Source organism: Oryzias melastigma, linkage group LG1 (genome assembly GCF_002922805.2).
Source record: "Oryzias melastigma strain HK-1 linkage group LG1, ASM292280v2, whole genome shotgun sequence".
NCBI lineage: Eukaryota > Metazoa > Chordata > Actinopteri > Beloniformes > Adrianichthyidae > Oryzias > Oryzias melastigma.
Genome location: NC_050512.1, coordinates 29,179,951 through 29,197,042, shown reverse-complemented (window position 1 = coordinate 29,197,042; position 17,092 = coordinate 29,179,951). Strand labels below are relative to the sequence as shown.

General features: G+C 39.5%; 2 protein-coding genes across 2 annotated transcripts in view; both read left to right on the top strand.

Annotated features, from left to right (window-relative positions):
• Positions 1–726: 726 nt before the first annotated feature.
• Positions 727–8,476, top strand: fam161a (FAM161 centrosomal protein A). The gene is made up of 7 exons (XM_024289282.2): positions 727–1,068; positions 1,923–2,191; positions 4,650–5,834; positions 6,041–6,208; positions 6,969–7,068; positions 7,820–7,959; positions 8,049–8,476. Exons 1-7 carry the CDS (start codon positions 913–915, stop codon positions 8,323–8,325), a joined length of 2,295 nt encoding a protein of 764 aa, XP_024145050.1. The 5' UTR covers positions 727–912; the 3' UTR covers positions 8,326–8,476.
• A 986-nt stretch (positions 8,477–9,462) lies between these two features.
• The window catches only part of xpo1a (exportin 1 (CRM1 homolog, yeast) a), a 16,527-nt gene continuing 8,897 nt past the window's right edge, over positions 9,463–17,092 (top strand). The window contains exons 1-11 of the mRNA XM_024289274.2: positions 9,463–10,112; positions 11,853–11,986; positions 12,064–12,165; positions 13,512–13,584; positions 13,670–13,731; positions 13,805–13,849; positions 13,930–14,111; positions 15,581–15,629; positions 15,724–15,843; positions 16,059–16,187; positions 16,295–16,453. Of these exons, the coding sequence (XP_024145042.1) occupies positions 11,861–11,986; positions 12,064–12,165; positions 13,512–13,584; positions 13,670–13,731; positions 13,805–13,849; positions 13,930–14,111; positions 15,581–15,629; positions 15,724–15,843; positions 16,059–16,187; positions 16,295–16,453 (1,047 nt within the window). The 5' untranslated portion in view covers positions 9,463–10,112; positions 11,853–11,860. The remainder of the gene's footprint in view (positions 10,113–11,852; positions 11,987–12,063; positions 12,166–13,511; positions 13,585–13,669; positions 13,732–13,804; positions 13,850–13,929; positions 14,112–15,580; positions 15,630–15,723; positions 15,844–16,058; positions 16,188–16,294; positions 16,454–17,092) is intronic.

The following is a 17,092-nucleotide window of genomic DNA, read 5'->3' as shown; positions in this document are numbered from 1 at the left end:
ATCATGGTACACAGCTAAATTGTATTAAAAATGCTCGTCTTCATTTTTTCTCAGTTTGATGTCTTAAAAATTACAAATTATTTTTTTTTTAAATTATGTTAAATATTTTTGCAAAGTTTAAAGGAATTTACTTTTCACTATTAATTTCTACTGATAAACTTTAATGGCAGCATGAAAACTTGCTTAATTCCTATTTTGTATAACTATTACATTTTAATGACTACAACACGTGTAGATTTGTTGTTACAAAATATGTTTTTCTCTCATCTTTTGGAGGAATTTTCATTCGGTCCTGGCCGTAATTATTTCAAAATGTGACTAATTCAATTGGTCTTTATTCTCTTTATGATCTGTTTAAAAAACTGCAGGTATTGTAGCCCTCTTTAGAATTTTATTTTAATTATGCTAATTGTATTATTTAAATTACAGTTTATATTAAAACAATTAAATTGCATAATGCAAACAAATTTGCAGTTAAAATATTTAAATTACTTGGACAAAAATATTGGTCAGATTTATGAGTTTTATGAGTGTTCAGTTTAAAAATATTCACTTCCAAAGCTTTTATTTTGTCCCTTTTTTAAAGAACTTTGTTGAATATCACACAAAACTACAATTCACAGCAGCAAGCATTTCACAAAAAATCAACTAATGTAATCTTTCAACCAGAAAATTTCAATTTACAGAAAGATAATGGGAACATGACAAGCATTTTATTTTGTAACCTAGTTTTGTTGTTCTGCTTCCGTTCTACGTCACTTCCTTCCCAACGAAGCTTCTCCGTTGCTAAGAAGCTCGCGGCCGCTGCCGGTCATCCTGACAACGACTATTCTCTCCAGAGAACGAATAAAGTTACTGAGCCTCATCAAAGGGCCTACAAAGAAATAAAATTCAAACAATTTCAACTAAAAGATGGCGAATCCTCACCGGACGAACGTTTTAGTAACTTCCTGTCTGAAGACGCCGGTGGACCCGCACACTAAAGCGCCGTTAGCGTCATACGAGCGTGGGAGAGTCCCGCTGCACGCGGCTGCAGGCCAAGTGGACAACCGAGACTATGAAAACGAGGTATTTCTATACATATATATGTGTTTCACAATAAAAAATCATAATTTTAAAATAATAATCTTTTTAATTAAAATAATACAGTTAAGAGGAGCCTGTATTTAATGACATAGCCTGTATAGAAACTTTCGATGCACTTTGTTTTGATTGTAGGATGTTATTTTAATTATTAATAATAATCTAAATTATGTAAACGTGGGTGAAGTTGTTGTTTTTTGAGTGCAGCCTCCTCTGACCTGAGACAGGTTTTGTCCAGTTAACAGGATGTTGACAGTTTCAGGTCAGTCTGGTGGAAGGGATTTGATCTGTCATTTGTTGTCCCGTCTATTTTTGGATTTCCGTCTTCACTAGATTACCAGAAGTCTGGTTGGGTCGGTAATCTCTTTTATATCCTTTAAACAGCCGTGACATGTGGAAAAAAAAAAAAACACTCCAGCAAGTTAAGCTAATTTTCAAGGGAGCTTCTGACAAACATCCTTTGTATGGGGCCAGATTAGTCTCATAATGCACACACTCCAGTTCACAAATATATATTTATGAAGGCAAATAATATAATTTCACAAATCCACATGATCTGTTTCACAAATGTGCAGACATCTTTTCACAAATAAACATGTTACGGACACCTGATGAGTAGATGTCAGTGGAACTCCTCTAAGCTCACCTTTGTGCTCCAACCATATGGCTCTGATCATTGTCACTCCAGGATAATGAGCTTAGTCGTGAGGAGCAGTGCCTCTGAGCAGTGTTCTTGAGGGCATTGCAGTGAAAGCAAAGCTCATCTTGAATTATTTTTTTAAACGATTAGATTCCCTTCAAATATGTGATGACCTTATAGTGATCTTTGGGTTTTTCAGCTGGAGTATGGAGACTCGGGCTCGGATTTCTGCGATGAGGACTGTCTGGAGATGGGTGGAGCTCACATGGGGGGCAACTTCAGGGCAGCCGTGGACCGCCTGGACCTGAGTGAAATCTTCTTCTCCAATGAGGAGTACTACAGCAAGCTGGAGGAGCTGAAGAGGGCTCACGAACGCACCATGGCCGAGCTGGAGAGCATGTATCAGCAGAAGCTGCAGCTCAGGTCCACTGAGGCTTTTGATATGAAGGCTCTGGATATCGGTCACAGGTCAGTGGGGCCAGATTTTTTTTTAAAAAGTGATTTTGTTTCTTTGTTGATGGATTAACACTAATTTATGGCAATTCTGGTAATGAATAATATATATTAACAGTATTTCGACATATTTGTCATAAATATCCAATGAGTTTAAGGGATTTCGATTATGAGATATTTGTTCCTGCAATACGAATAAATAAATAAAACAATTCTGATGCAAGTAAACATGTTTTATTTTTTTGTTTTAAAAATTTAAGAAGAAAAAGTCTGTATATAGACAATACACCCTAAATTAGCTGAAAGGTTTAAATAGATGTCAAGAGTTCCTATTTAAATGCATTTTTGTTTGCTTTTTGACTGTATAGTTGCACATAAAATACATTTTGGCCTGGCTAGTGCATGCTTTGCATATTTAAACCATTGACTGTATATAAGAACTGGACTGTTTACCTTCCTGAGATTCTAAACAGGAAGGTTTCTGCTGGCTCCAAGAAGCCAAAATCCCATAGACTTCATTCTATTTGTCAGAACAACTGTTCTTCCACCGAAATCTTTTCTTAAAGACCCATTTTGAGGAAAATTGTGTTTTTATCATATTCTTGTGTTTTTCTGATGATGAGGACATATATAAAGAACATTGAGTACAGAATTACATTTCTGAGAATGCCTTTATTCAAATTGTTGTGATTCAGGAGCAGACAAAATGCTGTAGGAGAAATATCGTATTTGTGATGTAGAAAATTCCCTGAGCGGAACACAAGCTCCCCGCTCCATTCTGATGCATCCACTTCCAGACAAAAAGATCCATAAACGTCTTTTTTTTTCTCGTCCGAGCTGGAATCTGGATAAAAACTGTTCAGATAGCTCCAATACTGCTCACCATTTTTGCTACTCTGGTAATATTAGGTTGGGGGTGTGAGGGGCTGTAAGCTAGTGGGAGAGTGTGTAGTTGATGGGAAGGGGGGTGGGGTCGCTTTGAGAAGAATTCCTAATGTCCCTCTGCAGAAATTTTGTTATAGAAAACTATACAAATGTATTTTATTCTGGCTAGAAACTGCATATTTATTATTAAAAGACCACTGGGAACACTTTGAAAGTAGATCAAAAGATGATGGAAGCAGGTTTTTAATCTTTTACCACCAGAGCTCGTGTCCCTTTGACATACTGTAACTGCTTACGTGATGAGCTGATTCACGGAGGAAAAAGCGGCATTTCGCTGGCTTTTTCTCCGGAGGTAAATGGTTGCAGTTAAACAAATTTGAACATATTGACTTAATGTTGACTTGAAAGAAATAAAATGTCTCATTTCCATTTGAAGATCATCTTGCACACTAAACTGCTAGACAGTTGCAGTTTATTCACATTTAAAAGCTTAAAAGCGGAAAGTTCTGAAAAGTTTTTAAAATATAATTTATGAAAGGGTTTCCTAAAGTTTAGGAAATAAATTTCTGCTTCCGGCTAGAGATTTTTTCTGGCTCCATCTTGCATGTGACCAGATTCCACTCCGTTTTTCATGTTATAAATTGACCAATCGGATGCTTTAATAAAAGTAGGTCCCGATGTTCAAAATGTCCATTTGACAGATTCTGTGAAGCCCATTTTTAAGATGTTGGGGTGTAGCCTTTTAACAAGCTCAGTCCTGATCGGCGAGGATAGTTGCCATGGGAACACTGACTGAGACTGACCAATCACTGCTTCCTAACGTTGTCTGCCTCCAACTTGGTAGCGTCCATATGCCAAAAAAATGTCAACTGAATTGACTTCATTTTGTAAGTCGTCTTCTATGGGTGATGGTACACTCACTAGGTCCAGTTCTCAAATACAGTCAATGGTTTTAATCAATGGGTTTTGGGCTTTAGGTGATTCTTAGTCTTACTTGAGTGACACATAAAGGCTATTTGGAGAATCATGTACGAGTTCATAAGACTTTTATGGCAGAAAAGAACTGTAGTCTTGTGCATAAAGTAACTCGTTTGTAAGAAAAGCCTACATCCTTTAAATCAGGGGTGTCAAACACACCTTAGGTCGCGGGCCAAACAGGATAAACATTTATTGAAGACTCTAAGACTAAATTTTTAAAATGTTTTAATTATATCTTTTAAATATTACTATAAATAAAACAGGCAGGAATATTATCCCAGAATAAATCAATTTTAACCTTAAATAACTTTCAATATTTTAGGCTCCATAAAAATATATTTAGTCAAAATTATACAAGTTAGAAATAAGCATAAGATAACATCGAGCCATTAATAACAATAAAATAAAATGATCTGGAGGGCCGGATAGAATTACCCGGAGGGCCGGATCTGGCCCCCGGGCCTTGACTTTGATACATGTGCTTTAAATTAATCTAACGGCGCTTTTACTTCCTTGACATGAAATAATTCTTACAATTTTGAGGGAATTACCTCAAAAACTGCTTTTTGGTATGTAATGACTAAGTGGTGTTTTTTTTCTATTTGTTTAGAGTACAGTGGACAAATATGAGTCCAGCAGCTCCACGTCCCTGTTTGAGGAAGTCCCACTCTGCAGGAGAACTCCGGCGAGGTTCTGGACTGTCGGACTCTTCCGAGGAAGAGGATGCTGCCAACAGTGTGGAGAAAGGCCTGCTTTTCTCCCCCAAAGAGCACATCAAGAACATGTGGAAGGATTTCCAAGTGTCCTCGTACAATCACCAGCTGTCCTCCTCGCTGCAGAGTCTGCCGGGGCGGCAGAAAAAGACTCCGAAGAGGAGGAAAAGCAGACGGCAGGACAAACACAAAGTGACCGTCCCTAAGCCTTTCCACATGACCCTGCGGGAAGCCCAGAGGCGAAAGCTGGGCATAAAGACGCGCTCGGAGATCGAGCTGGAGAACATGGAGCTCCGTCGACAGCTGGAGGAGGTGACAGAATGCCAGAGGAAGTTCCGCGCCAGCCCCGTTCCTGCACACGTTCACCTCCCACTCTACGAAGAGCTCCAAGAGCGAAATGAGGAGCGGCGCAGAACCCTGCAGGAGCGCGAGGAGAAGCATCTTCGAACCATTCAGAAGCCTTTCAGCTTCATAGAGAGAGAGCGGCTGAAGAAGGAGCAGAAACAGCAGCATCCGTCTGAGCAGGAGAAGGTCAAACCCTTTAAGGCTAAGCCCGTCCCAAAGTCTGTGTACGCGGCAGCTTCAGGAGAACACCTGAAGGAGGAGCAGCTGTACAGGTCTATCAAGATCCAGATGAGGGCCCAGGAGATGCTCCAGAGTTCTTCAATGCCCCCCAGCATGCTCACCCGACGTCTCAGCGACCGCAAGAAGAACAAAGACGGCTCCACAGCCGAAGGAGCCGGAGGTTTCTCCCACCGCCCGCAGATAAACCAAGACGTTCCAGACTTCAATGCCAAACACAGACGCTTCCAGAAGCACCTGGAGAAGCGGAAAGAGGTTAAACCCACCACTACGTGTGAGCCCTTTGAGCTGAGGACATCGCAGATCTCCTCACACAAGGAGCGCATCATGGCCGACATCGAGAAAGAGCAGAGCAGCCCTCGGATGCAGCGCTGGCCGTACGTCAGCTCCGGAGCCGCACGCACGCCAAACTCCAGCCTCTGCTCCTCCCTCTCAGGCAGCCTGGAACTCCTACCTGCCAAAGTCACCGACGCCACTAAAAGACGCCATGAGGCCGTGAGGTACCGCGTCAGCACCCCAAAGCCCTCCGTCATTGTAGTCGAGATGTTAGAACCCCAGTCTCCATTCTAGGCGTCCTCAGCAGCTCCCGTTTGTGGACCTCCTTTTCCTCTCCCATCATCCCCATCCCAACATGGACACCAATCCACCCCCTCCCTCACTGCTGGAGACCTTCCTCCACCTGTGACCACATTATCTCTCCGAGTAGAAAGGCGCTGGAGCAGAGGAAGAAGGCTGAAGAGGAGGAGGAGCGCTGGAAAGAAAAGCAGAGGCAAAGAGAGAGGAAGCTGCAGAGGGAGGTTTTAAAACGCGCCCAAGCCAACGACCCGCACACGGCGCTCTCACAGACCAACCAGAGCAAACTGAAGGAGTTCAGGTGGCTGTAAAACTTACTAAACGCTCCTTCAAACACTAGGGGCTGCCACAAACGATTATTTCAATTGTCGATTAATCACTGATTATTTTTACCGATTAGTCGACTAATCAGGTCATGCACAAAATGGATGTAAAGTCTTAACCATCATTAGCTTTAAACCAACTAAAAATAAAGACAATTAAGATGATAGTTTATTAAACTTTTAACAATTCATGCAGCCTCTGTCCTTCATTAGTTTCTGTGATTAAAACGAGATTAAACCAAATGAGAGAGAATAGGAATATACTCTCCATCAGACTCATTTTGACAGGTGACCTTTGACCCTACACCATCCATCAAACTCGTCGTGACAGGCCCCGCCCCTCAAGATGACATAACAATGTCATATCAATTTAATATATAGAGGGTATATAAGGTCAAAGGTCACCTGTCAAAATGAGTTTGATAGAAAGTAAATTCCTGATCTCTCTAATGAGGTCGGCATCTGAAACAAGGAACTATGTTTCACTAAAGATAAAGTTTTGGTCTCACTTACTCAAATAATGAAAAAAATGCATTTTTTTGTCCTGAACACTCACAACTTTACTACACTCTGACTCCATATAATTTAAAGTAACAAGTAATTGACTATTAAATTAGTCGTCGACTATTTGAACAGTCGATTAGTTGGTTATTCATGGCAGCCATATTAAATAAAACTTTCTGAGCTTTCCAACTTGAAAGCTTTTTCCTTTATACTCGATATATTTACCTTCCACAGGAAACAAGACCTTCAGCGCAAGAAGGAATACAAGCAGGAGATTAAAGAGATGCAGCAAAGAGTGAAGGGAAGGCCGCTGCTTTTGGAGCAGGTTGCTCAGGTGATTGAGTTTTAAATCTTCTAACATGCAGTTTCTTTGCGACTACAAACCCATATCTAAGACCAACAGATTCATTTGACCTCTATTGCAATAAATCCATAGACTACAATCAATCAATCAATCACCATGCTTTATTAATCCCAAGGAAAATTGATGGACAACACATACAAGACATATTGCCCAATGGTGGGCAGCAGCCACGGAAATCTGGCAGCGCTAATTTCCCAGAAAAGACACATGTGGAGGGTACTGGAAAGATGTAAAAAATCAAGCGTCTTCGATCTGTGTCGCAGTAGAACGGCATAGATTGAGGTACAAGCAAAAATACATCAACGAAGAAAGAGAGAGTCACCAAGGTGTTGAATCTAGGGAAAGGGTCATGGAGAGGGCACGAAAGTAAGTTTCCATGACAAGCTCTGCTTATTGCACCCTCAGCGGATTCTTTTGGTTTAATCCAAGGGAGTGTGCCCTTGACTCAGGGGTTCCTGATTAGGGAAGATTGTTTACAGCCAAACGCAAACATTCAGTTTCTGTTTTCTTCACCAAACGGATACCACACTAATCATCATCATCACCTATTAAATATTAATAATAAACACATGATTAAACATGGTTAGAAAAGCCAGAATTAGTTTTCATCTTAAGTTCTATGGCATGATGTAAATGAGCACAAATTTCAAGAATCACGGCGGTCTATAGGTGTCATTTCTTCACGTCATCACATGACCTCCCTGTCTCACTCTCTTATCAGAGGAATGCCAAACAAGCAGCAGAGAAGCGCTACATCGAAGCCCTGCATGGATGTGACCTGACTGAGGAGTTCGTCCAAGACAAGGCGCCTAAATCAGCTTCTCTGCGCAAAGCCTCCCTCTCCAGTGACAACAAACAGAGGTCGATTAGATTTTCTGACAGCAAACGCGTTTTGATAAATCCTCGTGACATTCTTCATTTATTTCAAATTGTTTTCTCTGGTTCATCAGTGACGTGGAGGAGGCAGAAGTGGATTTTGAGCGTGTTCAGTTCCGAAGGGTCTTTGTGGATGATGAAGACACTGATCACTCCGGTGGAGGAGACGAGGAGGAGAACGGCCAGGCTTCATCCGGCCTCCAAAGTGGTGGAGGTGTCAGCGGCCACAACACAGACGATGACAACGATCAGCACTACTCTGACGAAAGCTACCACTACTCGGATGATCATGAGAGCTTCTCGGATGACAGCCAGCCCGATGACAGCAAACAGCAGGAAACGGAAGAGTGATCTTACCACAAATTTTTATTTTAATGTTTTTAAATGTAACTGGAACTTAAAACAACATCATGAATGAAAAATGGATCATGTTTGAATACTGTGACAGAAACTAGCAGTTATTTATTATTCCTAAGAAAATAAAAGCTTTGCTGTGGATTCATTGATTTCAATCATTACTGTGGATAACTATGCACTCTTTTCACAGAAAACTCTTTCTTGGAAAAAAGATCCTATATTTTAAGCATCTTCCATTCATTTATAGTGTATAGAATACTTTAGCACATATTAAATTCCAACTCTGATCATCTTTTGAGCTATTTTAAAAGCATTCCCAGGGTTCCTTTACTTTGATTTAATTTTTCTAGGACATAGTTCATTCAAAATGTGCCTCTGAGTTGTGGGCAGCACTGTGCGACCCCGCCCCTCTTTCTGTCACCTATAGCTGAGAGCTCTCTGTTTACAAAGCCTACAACCCCTCACATCCTCAACTTCACATTATTGGAGAGGCAAAAAGAGCTATCCGGCCGTGCAGTTTTGAGCCAGATACCAGATCGGATGAGGAAAACTGAAATGTACATGGATCTATTTGTCTGCAAGTGGATTCATCAGAATGAAGCAGAGCTTGTGGCCCACCCAGGGTATTTTCTACATCAGAAATACAATTTTTGTCTGTTTCTGAGTCACAACAATTTGAAAATAACACACTATTTTAAGCTTGATTTTTCTAGTAAATGTACTCCTTATTTAAGAAAATGTAACAAGAATTTTCAATTAGAGTGGGTTATTTAATAGAGTAATTTTACAGTCTTAACATGGGACAGTGATACACATTTATTTTAGTTTAATTGATTTCTCAGTTTCATCACGTTGAAATGTGTTATACACAGCGAGTATTTCAGAATTGAGACCCAAAAAGAAAAATAGTTTAAACTTTATACATGTACAAAAAGAATACTAATACGTGTTGCTGGTATTTTTATTCTTATTTTTGTTCTTCTTCCTAAAAGGCCTCTGGTCAGGTCATGTTTCATCTTGAAACAGGCTGTAGTGGCAACCATGGCAACAACTCCACCCAACCAATGACAGCATGCAATGACGTTTGTGAATGGACCAATCGCCTGTCCCTGGGCGTGGCTTTAGTCCAAATTTTCCGCGGCGCGCCACGGATCGAAACGCCGAGAATGAATATCCCAGTCTCAACCGGTTCTATCCGGTCTGCAGTTGGAAGCATGAGCTTAGAGGAAGAGCACTCTTTAACGCCGTGAAACATCTCAGCTGTGCAACAGTGTGCACGAATAGAACCAGAAATAAAAGGAGACTCTTTGAATTCGTTGTTATGACCCGGAACAGCGCTCTAAGTGTGACTCCGTGAATCTGTGTTGTTAGCTTAGCTTACCGTTTCAGTAGCTAGTGGACCTAAGTTCTCATTGACTTTTCATTTAGCACGCTAAACTGCTATTAGCTTAGTGGGAGTCGGTTGTTAACTTAAATTACTTAGAAGGAAAGGTCTGTTTTAAAGTGAACGAGGAAACCGAGGTTAACTTGAGTTTTTGTTTCTTATAAATATAACCGGAAGTATAAATTTATTAAGGAAAAGTTAGTTTGCTTGTTGGTTGTCATCCGGGGTAGCTAGCATTAGCCGTTAGCTTTCGATTCTGCGGAGCGGCGTCACGTAAACGTGTACCATGAGATAACGCAACAACATTTTCAGGGGATTTTTTGTTTTAAATTTTGATCTTAAGCTTCGAGTTACGTCAGCGACCCAATTCTTTCAACGAGCCCACGGCACGAACAAGGTAAGAGAAGCCCGAACACCGTCATCCCACCTTACCAAATAAGGACTTCATGGTGAATGTTACTGTATGTGTTAGTAAATGTAGTTTTTCTGGTTATCAGACATTTCACTCCAGCTCATCCCTACTGTCGAGTGTGTTGGTTTATCTGTAGGGATGTAGGTTTGTTCGTTAGCCGTGTAGAGGCGTTGTTTCTCACACACGCGGGCGAGGGAAATATCGTTTCCACCCTGAACGGATGCAGACTGTTAAAAACAGGGGGGAAAAACTACAAAATAAAATGCGTGAAAACCGGAAGTCACTTGTAATTTTAGCTACTACTTTCTGATTTACTTTTAAAAGAGACAATGACGCTTTCTGTGCAGATCTAAATTCCTCTTGGAGTTGATGGCTGGTGTTCTTCTGCAGATCAGCAGTGTTTGCCCTGGATGTGCTGCTGCAGCATTTTACCTCTGTTATTATGGGTCAAGCAGCAGCATCACTCCCAAACATAGTGACGTTCACCATTCTGTATTAGTGGTGTAACAATTAATTGGTTCCTACAGTCCTACCAGATCAATTTGTCTGTTGTCAAGTTGTTAATCAACTCAACCCATACCAGGGATCTGTTACCTTTAATATTAAAAGTCATTTGGGCTTGGTTTTACTGATCAAAACCTAAAAGGAGCCATATAGTCTTACTGTAGCCTTTAAGAAATTTGGATTTGCACCCATGACCTTCTGTTTTTTTTCTCCAAATATTTATGTCTATTTTTTGGCACAAACAAAAGCAAAAATATAAAAAGAACCGTGCATCTCTCAAAATGTTATTTTTTGTAGCCAATGTTGTGCAGTATAAGATAATATTGACTTGTCAGTGTGGTATGTTTAGTTGAAATTATTTTTATGTGGGCTGAACTTTGAGCTAAAATGTGAATAGAAATGTGATTAATTCTCGTTTGTACATTTATTTAATTTATACATGATTATCTTGCAAGAAATACAACACAACCAGATCACTTTTAGTCGGTGAATTGGATCAAAACGCAAATCGTGATATTAATTATATTGTCAAAACGAATCATTACAAATCTAATGTGTTTTTATTATGTTCTTGTGACAGTTTTTGATGGTGGAAGACATATATTAACAAAATTAAGCGTAAAATTTTTTACCTCAGTATTTATTTATTTATTTATTCAAATTATTGTGGATCAGGAGCAGAGAAATCACTGATGTTTGAAAAATACTTTGTGATGTGCACGTAAACAGAGAGCTCTGTTATTGGTGCTGGGAGGGGAGGCGGGGTTGTTCCTCGCCAATTGTCCCTCCCACAAGTGAATTTCTATGCACTCCTGCCACTCTGCAGAAACTATGTCCTAGAAAATGACTGATTTTTTTTATTTTTCATTTTATTGTAATTAAAAGACCACTGGGAATGCTTTTACAATAAATCAAAATGTGATCAAAGTAAGACATTAAAAAGAAGACATAAATAAATCAGAATTCTAATATTTTTACACATTAAACCCAAAACTACATTTTTTTTAGTATTACTTGTAAAGAAGCAAAAATATAATCCACCTGAGCCAGAATGTTGACTAAAACAATTACTTTACCTTCACTGCATCGAAACACAAATTATGAATAGAATCTATATTAAAACAAATCGTTACACCACTATTCTGTATTTAAAATAAAAAATAAATCCCTTTATTTAGGTTTTAAGGTTTTTGACTGAACTCCTCTGTGCCGTTTGTGCAGGGATCTCTATGCCAGCAGAAATGACAATGTTGGCCGACCATCCAGCGAGACAGCTGCTGGACTTTAATCAGAGGTTGGACATCAACCTGCTGGACAATGTTGTTAATTCCATGCACCACGACATTGGATCACAGGTGAGGGCGGTTCTTCTTCTTTTTTTTTTAAGTGTTCTATTGAAGCACAGAACCTATGTGACATGTTGTAACCACAGCAACGGGTGGCCCAAGAGGTGCTCACCAACCTGAAGGACCATCCAGATGCCTGGACGAGGGTTGACACCATCCTGGAGTTCTCTCAGAACATGAAAACCAAGGTAAGGCTGGAGGAAACCAGAGTTTGTTTCCCCCGATAATCCACAACAAATTTTCAGTCTGAAAGTACCCAAGCGGACCTTAGTTCAGGAGAAAGAACCACTCTCTGACCCATCTTTTGAGCTGTTTGTTTCCAATCGAACTGAGTTTCCTCGGTCTCTGAATAGGCTCCATGCTCTGAGTGGAACAACTGAACCAAAGCGCTCCCCGTAGCTGAGCATTACAACATGTAAAACATAACAGTAAAAAGTGTTGTCCCTGATGTTGATACAGACGTTTGAAAAGTGAACTATTCCAACAATGATGACAAAGTGCAGGACTATCATCATTCTTTTCCTCATTGCTTAGCCCCGCCCTCGTAATTCCTGGTCAGCGAATAAAGAGATCTTTAGTCACATGGTTTTGTTTACGAGCTTTGATTCAGAACAGTAAAAGCTTCTTGAAACGGTCTAAATACAGACCAAAGGCAAGGTTCAGGACTAGATCCAGACCAAATTAAGTGGACTTAGTCCGGATCAAATCATTCTTCCGATCTGAATATACCCTAAATAAGGTTTATCTTGTGGAACATTAAAGCCTCATTTTTCTCAAATCTTGTTTCTTACTGCACGTTTGAGCATCAATGTGACCCCCGCCACAGATTTTAAAGCTCACCAAAGTTTCCATACACAAAAGTTCCCACAGGCACGAATATTATTCCAGAATAAATTACCTGAAACCTTAAATAACTTTCAATATGTTACTCTCTGTAAAAATATATTTTGTCAAAATTATACAAGTTAGAAATGAGCTAAACTTTAAAAAAAATAATAACTTTTGTTTTCTTTACTTTTTCGTCATTTTATATGGAAAATTACACATAAATATCCCAAAAGATTTTGATCTCTATAAAATGAATCCTGTTAAAATGATCCAAATATGAACATTCTGCAGAACAAAACAAAGAAAGCCTGGAAATTAAATCAGATTTGTGCTTTTCGTAAAAATAAATCAAATCATTCTGTTTTCTTTGTTCTGTGTTTTGTTGTCTGGTTGTTTTAGTGTTTTTTTCCCCTTAATTGTTTATCTGTTTATGTTTATTTCTGCACCATGAGTGAGAGGGAGGGAAAGGATGATGACACTCTTGTGATGTAAACTCAGTGTTTTCCTTAAAGAAAGTCAGAGATCTTTGACTGATCTCTCAGCCTCCAGGAGCGTATTGATGCTTCATTATGTTACCAGCACAAGATAACATCAGGCTGTTAATAACGATAAAATAAAACGGTCTGGCCCCCGGGCCTCGACTTTGACATGTGCTTTAGAGGAATATTTGTGTTTAAAACATTAACATCTCCCTTTGTCCTGTCAGTATTATGCTCTGCAAATCTTGGAGACGGTCATTAAAACTCGCTGGAAGATTCTCCCCAGAAACCAATGTGAAGGTAAAACTAATCATAAAGCTGTAAATGAACGCCTCTGGAAGTGTTTTTGGCACGTTTAGATTAAAACCTATGAAAATACTTTCAGGGATCAAGAAGTACGTCGTCGGGTTAATCATTAAGACTTCTTCAGAGGCTGGAAACTTGGAGGTGAGCTGACAGTTTACTACACTTCTTCACTCATGTCAGTGGAGCTTCATTCTTTACCGTTTTGTTCTTTCAGACAGAGGGAGTTTACATTTCAAAACTCAACATGATCCTCGTGCAGGTAAGGGTTAATTTGGAAGGTCACTAACAGGAAGCGGTGATGTTGATGTCACAGCTCTCTTCTGCTCTGATCTGGGTCAGATTCTGAAGCAGGAATGGCCCAAACACTGGCCCACCTTCATCAGTGACATCGTGGGGGCGAGTCGGACGAGCGAGAGCCTCTGTCAGAACAACATGATCATCCTGAAACTGCTCAGCGAGGAGGTTTTTGACTTCTCCAGCGGCCAGATGACCCAGGTGAAGGCCAAGCACCTGAAAGACAGGTGAGTGAGGGAGGGGGAACATTCAGGTGAGGGGTTGATTCATTCATTTTGGTCTTCATCTGAGTTCCATCAGTGGAAATGAACTCTGGGTAAACTGTAGATCAAAGGGTTGTAACTGGGTTGATATTGGGATGGGTTTGCAAATACAAACTTTAACATTTCGTTGTATTTTCGCTCTACCTTGAGACTCTTTAATTTGCTTCTAGATGCTCTAGAGTCGGAGTCTGCAAACTTCTACACTTAAAGAGCCATTCGAGTCAGTTTCAACTACAACCCAGTAGGAGCCACAAAGTCTTAATCACTTTTTAGAAAAATAAGACACTGATTTGCACTAGTGTGTAATTGTTGCTATTATGATAACTGTGAATGAAATATAGATTTTTGTTATAAATAAAACATAAGCCTAAAGAGAAAATAGCCCTTTTTCATAATATAAAACTGTTTATAACTTTTGACAGAGGTTCACATGAAGTATTTTCAAAATAAGACATCCTCTACCACATCTCAATGCAGAAAAATGTAGTAATGGGTAGTGTGATGTCAGCAGTGATTAAAAAAAAAAAAAAGTTTATTTTACCTTTTGTGGTGCATGTCAGCCTGAAATTTGTAATTCAAATTTACTACAATTAAATCTGAGCTGGTGAAGTGACCCTTACTGTATTTTTCTAACAATATAGTGAACTTAAGATCCTTGAATTTGTTCAAAAATATGAATTCTGGTTGTGTTTACTGATCTCCACTTGATAAAAAAAAGATCTGTCCGTTGCAGTTCGACTTGAAACCGGACTCCTTATCAGAGCATTAAAGTTAACATGGGAACCTCACAGAGTGATTGACTACTTTACTTTTTTTTGTTGTTTACTTTACTACCTACTTTTTACTTTAAAGCTACTTTTAATACAAAATTATTATTTTTTTTTAACGAGAGCCACAGTTGAGGGTTGAAAGAGCCACATCTGGCTCCAGAGCCCCAGGTTGCAGACCCCTGCTCTAGAGCAATGACTGGGCTGGGTTGATAAATTCGATTAATCAATTTTTATCAATCTAAGCTTAGCAGATCAATAATCGATCCTTAAAAATAAAAATCGATTTTGCACATAAATCTAAAGTCTGCTAACTTGATGCTAACGTTTAATGGAATTTCCCATGCGACCTCTAAAGCTAACGCAACCTAAACATACACTGTTGACTAAATGAACATCTTTATTTACCAACAGGCAGGAATTTTCCAAACTCTTTTAAGGAATTTTTAGTTATGACAGAAGAGCTCTCGGAACAAATTAGACTACAAGCAACTCTTTTCAGAAACGGCGAGGAGAAAAAAGTGTGAAGATAAACAGTTCTTTAAGTTGAGCTTTTGGCAGCTTCTAAAGAAGTCTAACAAATTAAAACATGTCTTTTAAATCCAGATATGAGGAACTATCACTAAAACAGTTTAATAAGCTCCGCCCTCTTCCGTTTTCTTTCAGCATGTGCAACGAGTTCTCCCAGATATTTCAGTTGTGCCAGTTTGTAATGGTAAGACATTTTGGGCATCACGCCAAGCAGTCATAACAAACATTGATCAGTTATTTAAATGTTCATTCTCACATGTGCTGTTTTTTATTTCTAGGAAAACTCCCAGAATGCACCTCTGGTCCATGCAACTCTGGAGACTCTTCTCCGCTTTCTGAATTGGATTCCTTTGGGTTACATCTTTGAGACGAAGCTGATCAACACGCTGGTCTACAAGGTAAGAAAACAACAAAAATACTGAGGAAAATCAACACTGAAATGACAAATCCTTCATATAAATTGCAGATATTACCTTCACAGAATAGAAAATAAATGTAAGATTGCAGAGGTTCACAGATTAAAAAAGACTCGATCTTTTCAATACTACCAGAAATAAATTCCTTTATTTTCCTGCTACTCCTCCTCACTGACTTGCTCTCCTCCGGGTTTCAGTTCCTGAATGTTCCCATGTTTCGAAACGTGACTCTGAAATGTCTGACGGAGATCGCCGGCGTGAGCGTCAACCAGTACGAGGAGCAGTTTGTCAGCCTCTTCACCCTCACCATGTGTCAGCTCAAGCAGGTGCTCAGACTTCTTCTATCGAGAAACGAAGAGTTTTATTTATATCATTTATAGCCAAAATCATTTTTGACTGAGCCAAAGTAAGCTTTGATGTTTTTTTTTCTTAGATGCTGCCGTTGAACACTAACATCAGAATGGCCTACGCCAACGGGAAGGACGACGAACAGAACTTCATCCAGAACCTGAGCTTGTTCCTCTGCACGTTCCTGAAAGAACACGGGCAGATCATCGAGAAGAGACACAACCTGCGCGACACACTCATGGAGGTGAGCAGAAACCCTCAAATCCTCCTCCAAAACCACAGATCTGAACCTTCTCCATGGTCGGCCTGAATGAAGTCTGAACCAATCTTCTGGTTTCAGGTGGCGGCGTTGAGTCACTTCCTGCTGGAGTTGTTTTGAAAGAATCTGTCTTTTCAGAAACTTAAATCAAACAGGTTCCCTCTTAAAAAGTCTTAAAGCATTGAGTTTATAAATTTGGAAATAATCCATTAAAAAGCCTTAAAAATGTCTTTAATTTTGAAATTTGAACTTTAAAAAATTGTGCTGCTTGAAATTTCCTCGTTTCGCATTTCATGTTAAAAGTTACATTTATTGTTTGGTTTTTGTTAACTTTTTTGCCTTATTCTACAGCTTTAAGTCACGTGACCAAGACTGATGTTGTGAGCAGAATCCGGTAGTTTTCCAAAATAAAACTTCCTTCAGGATCAGAAAATAAACTAAACGGAAATAATTTAAGTCGGAGCATTTATTTATTTATTTTCTGTCTGCTGCCCGGTACTAAGTGACCCACAGACCGGTCCCGGGTCATGGTCTGAGGGTTCTGTAATAGATGATGATTCTGTTTTGCTTCTTGTAATTAGAACTCGTTAAGTGCAAAAAAGTTTTGATTTACACAAGTCTGGT

Coding starts and splice junctions, on each gene's coding strand:
- fam161a (XM_024289282.2), top strand. CDS start 913: ATGGCGAATCCTCACCGGACGAACGTTTTAGTAACTTCCTGTCTGAAG. Junction 1,069..1,922: donor ACCGAGACTATGAAAACGAG/GTATTTCTATAC, acceptor TGGGTTTTTCAG/CTGGAGTATGGAGACTCGGG. Junction 5,835..6,040: donor AGACGCCATGAGGCCGTGAG/GTACCGCGTCAG, acceptor CTCTCCGAGTAG/AAAGGCGCTGGAGCAGAGGA.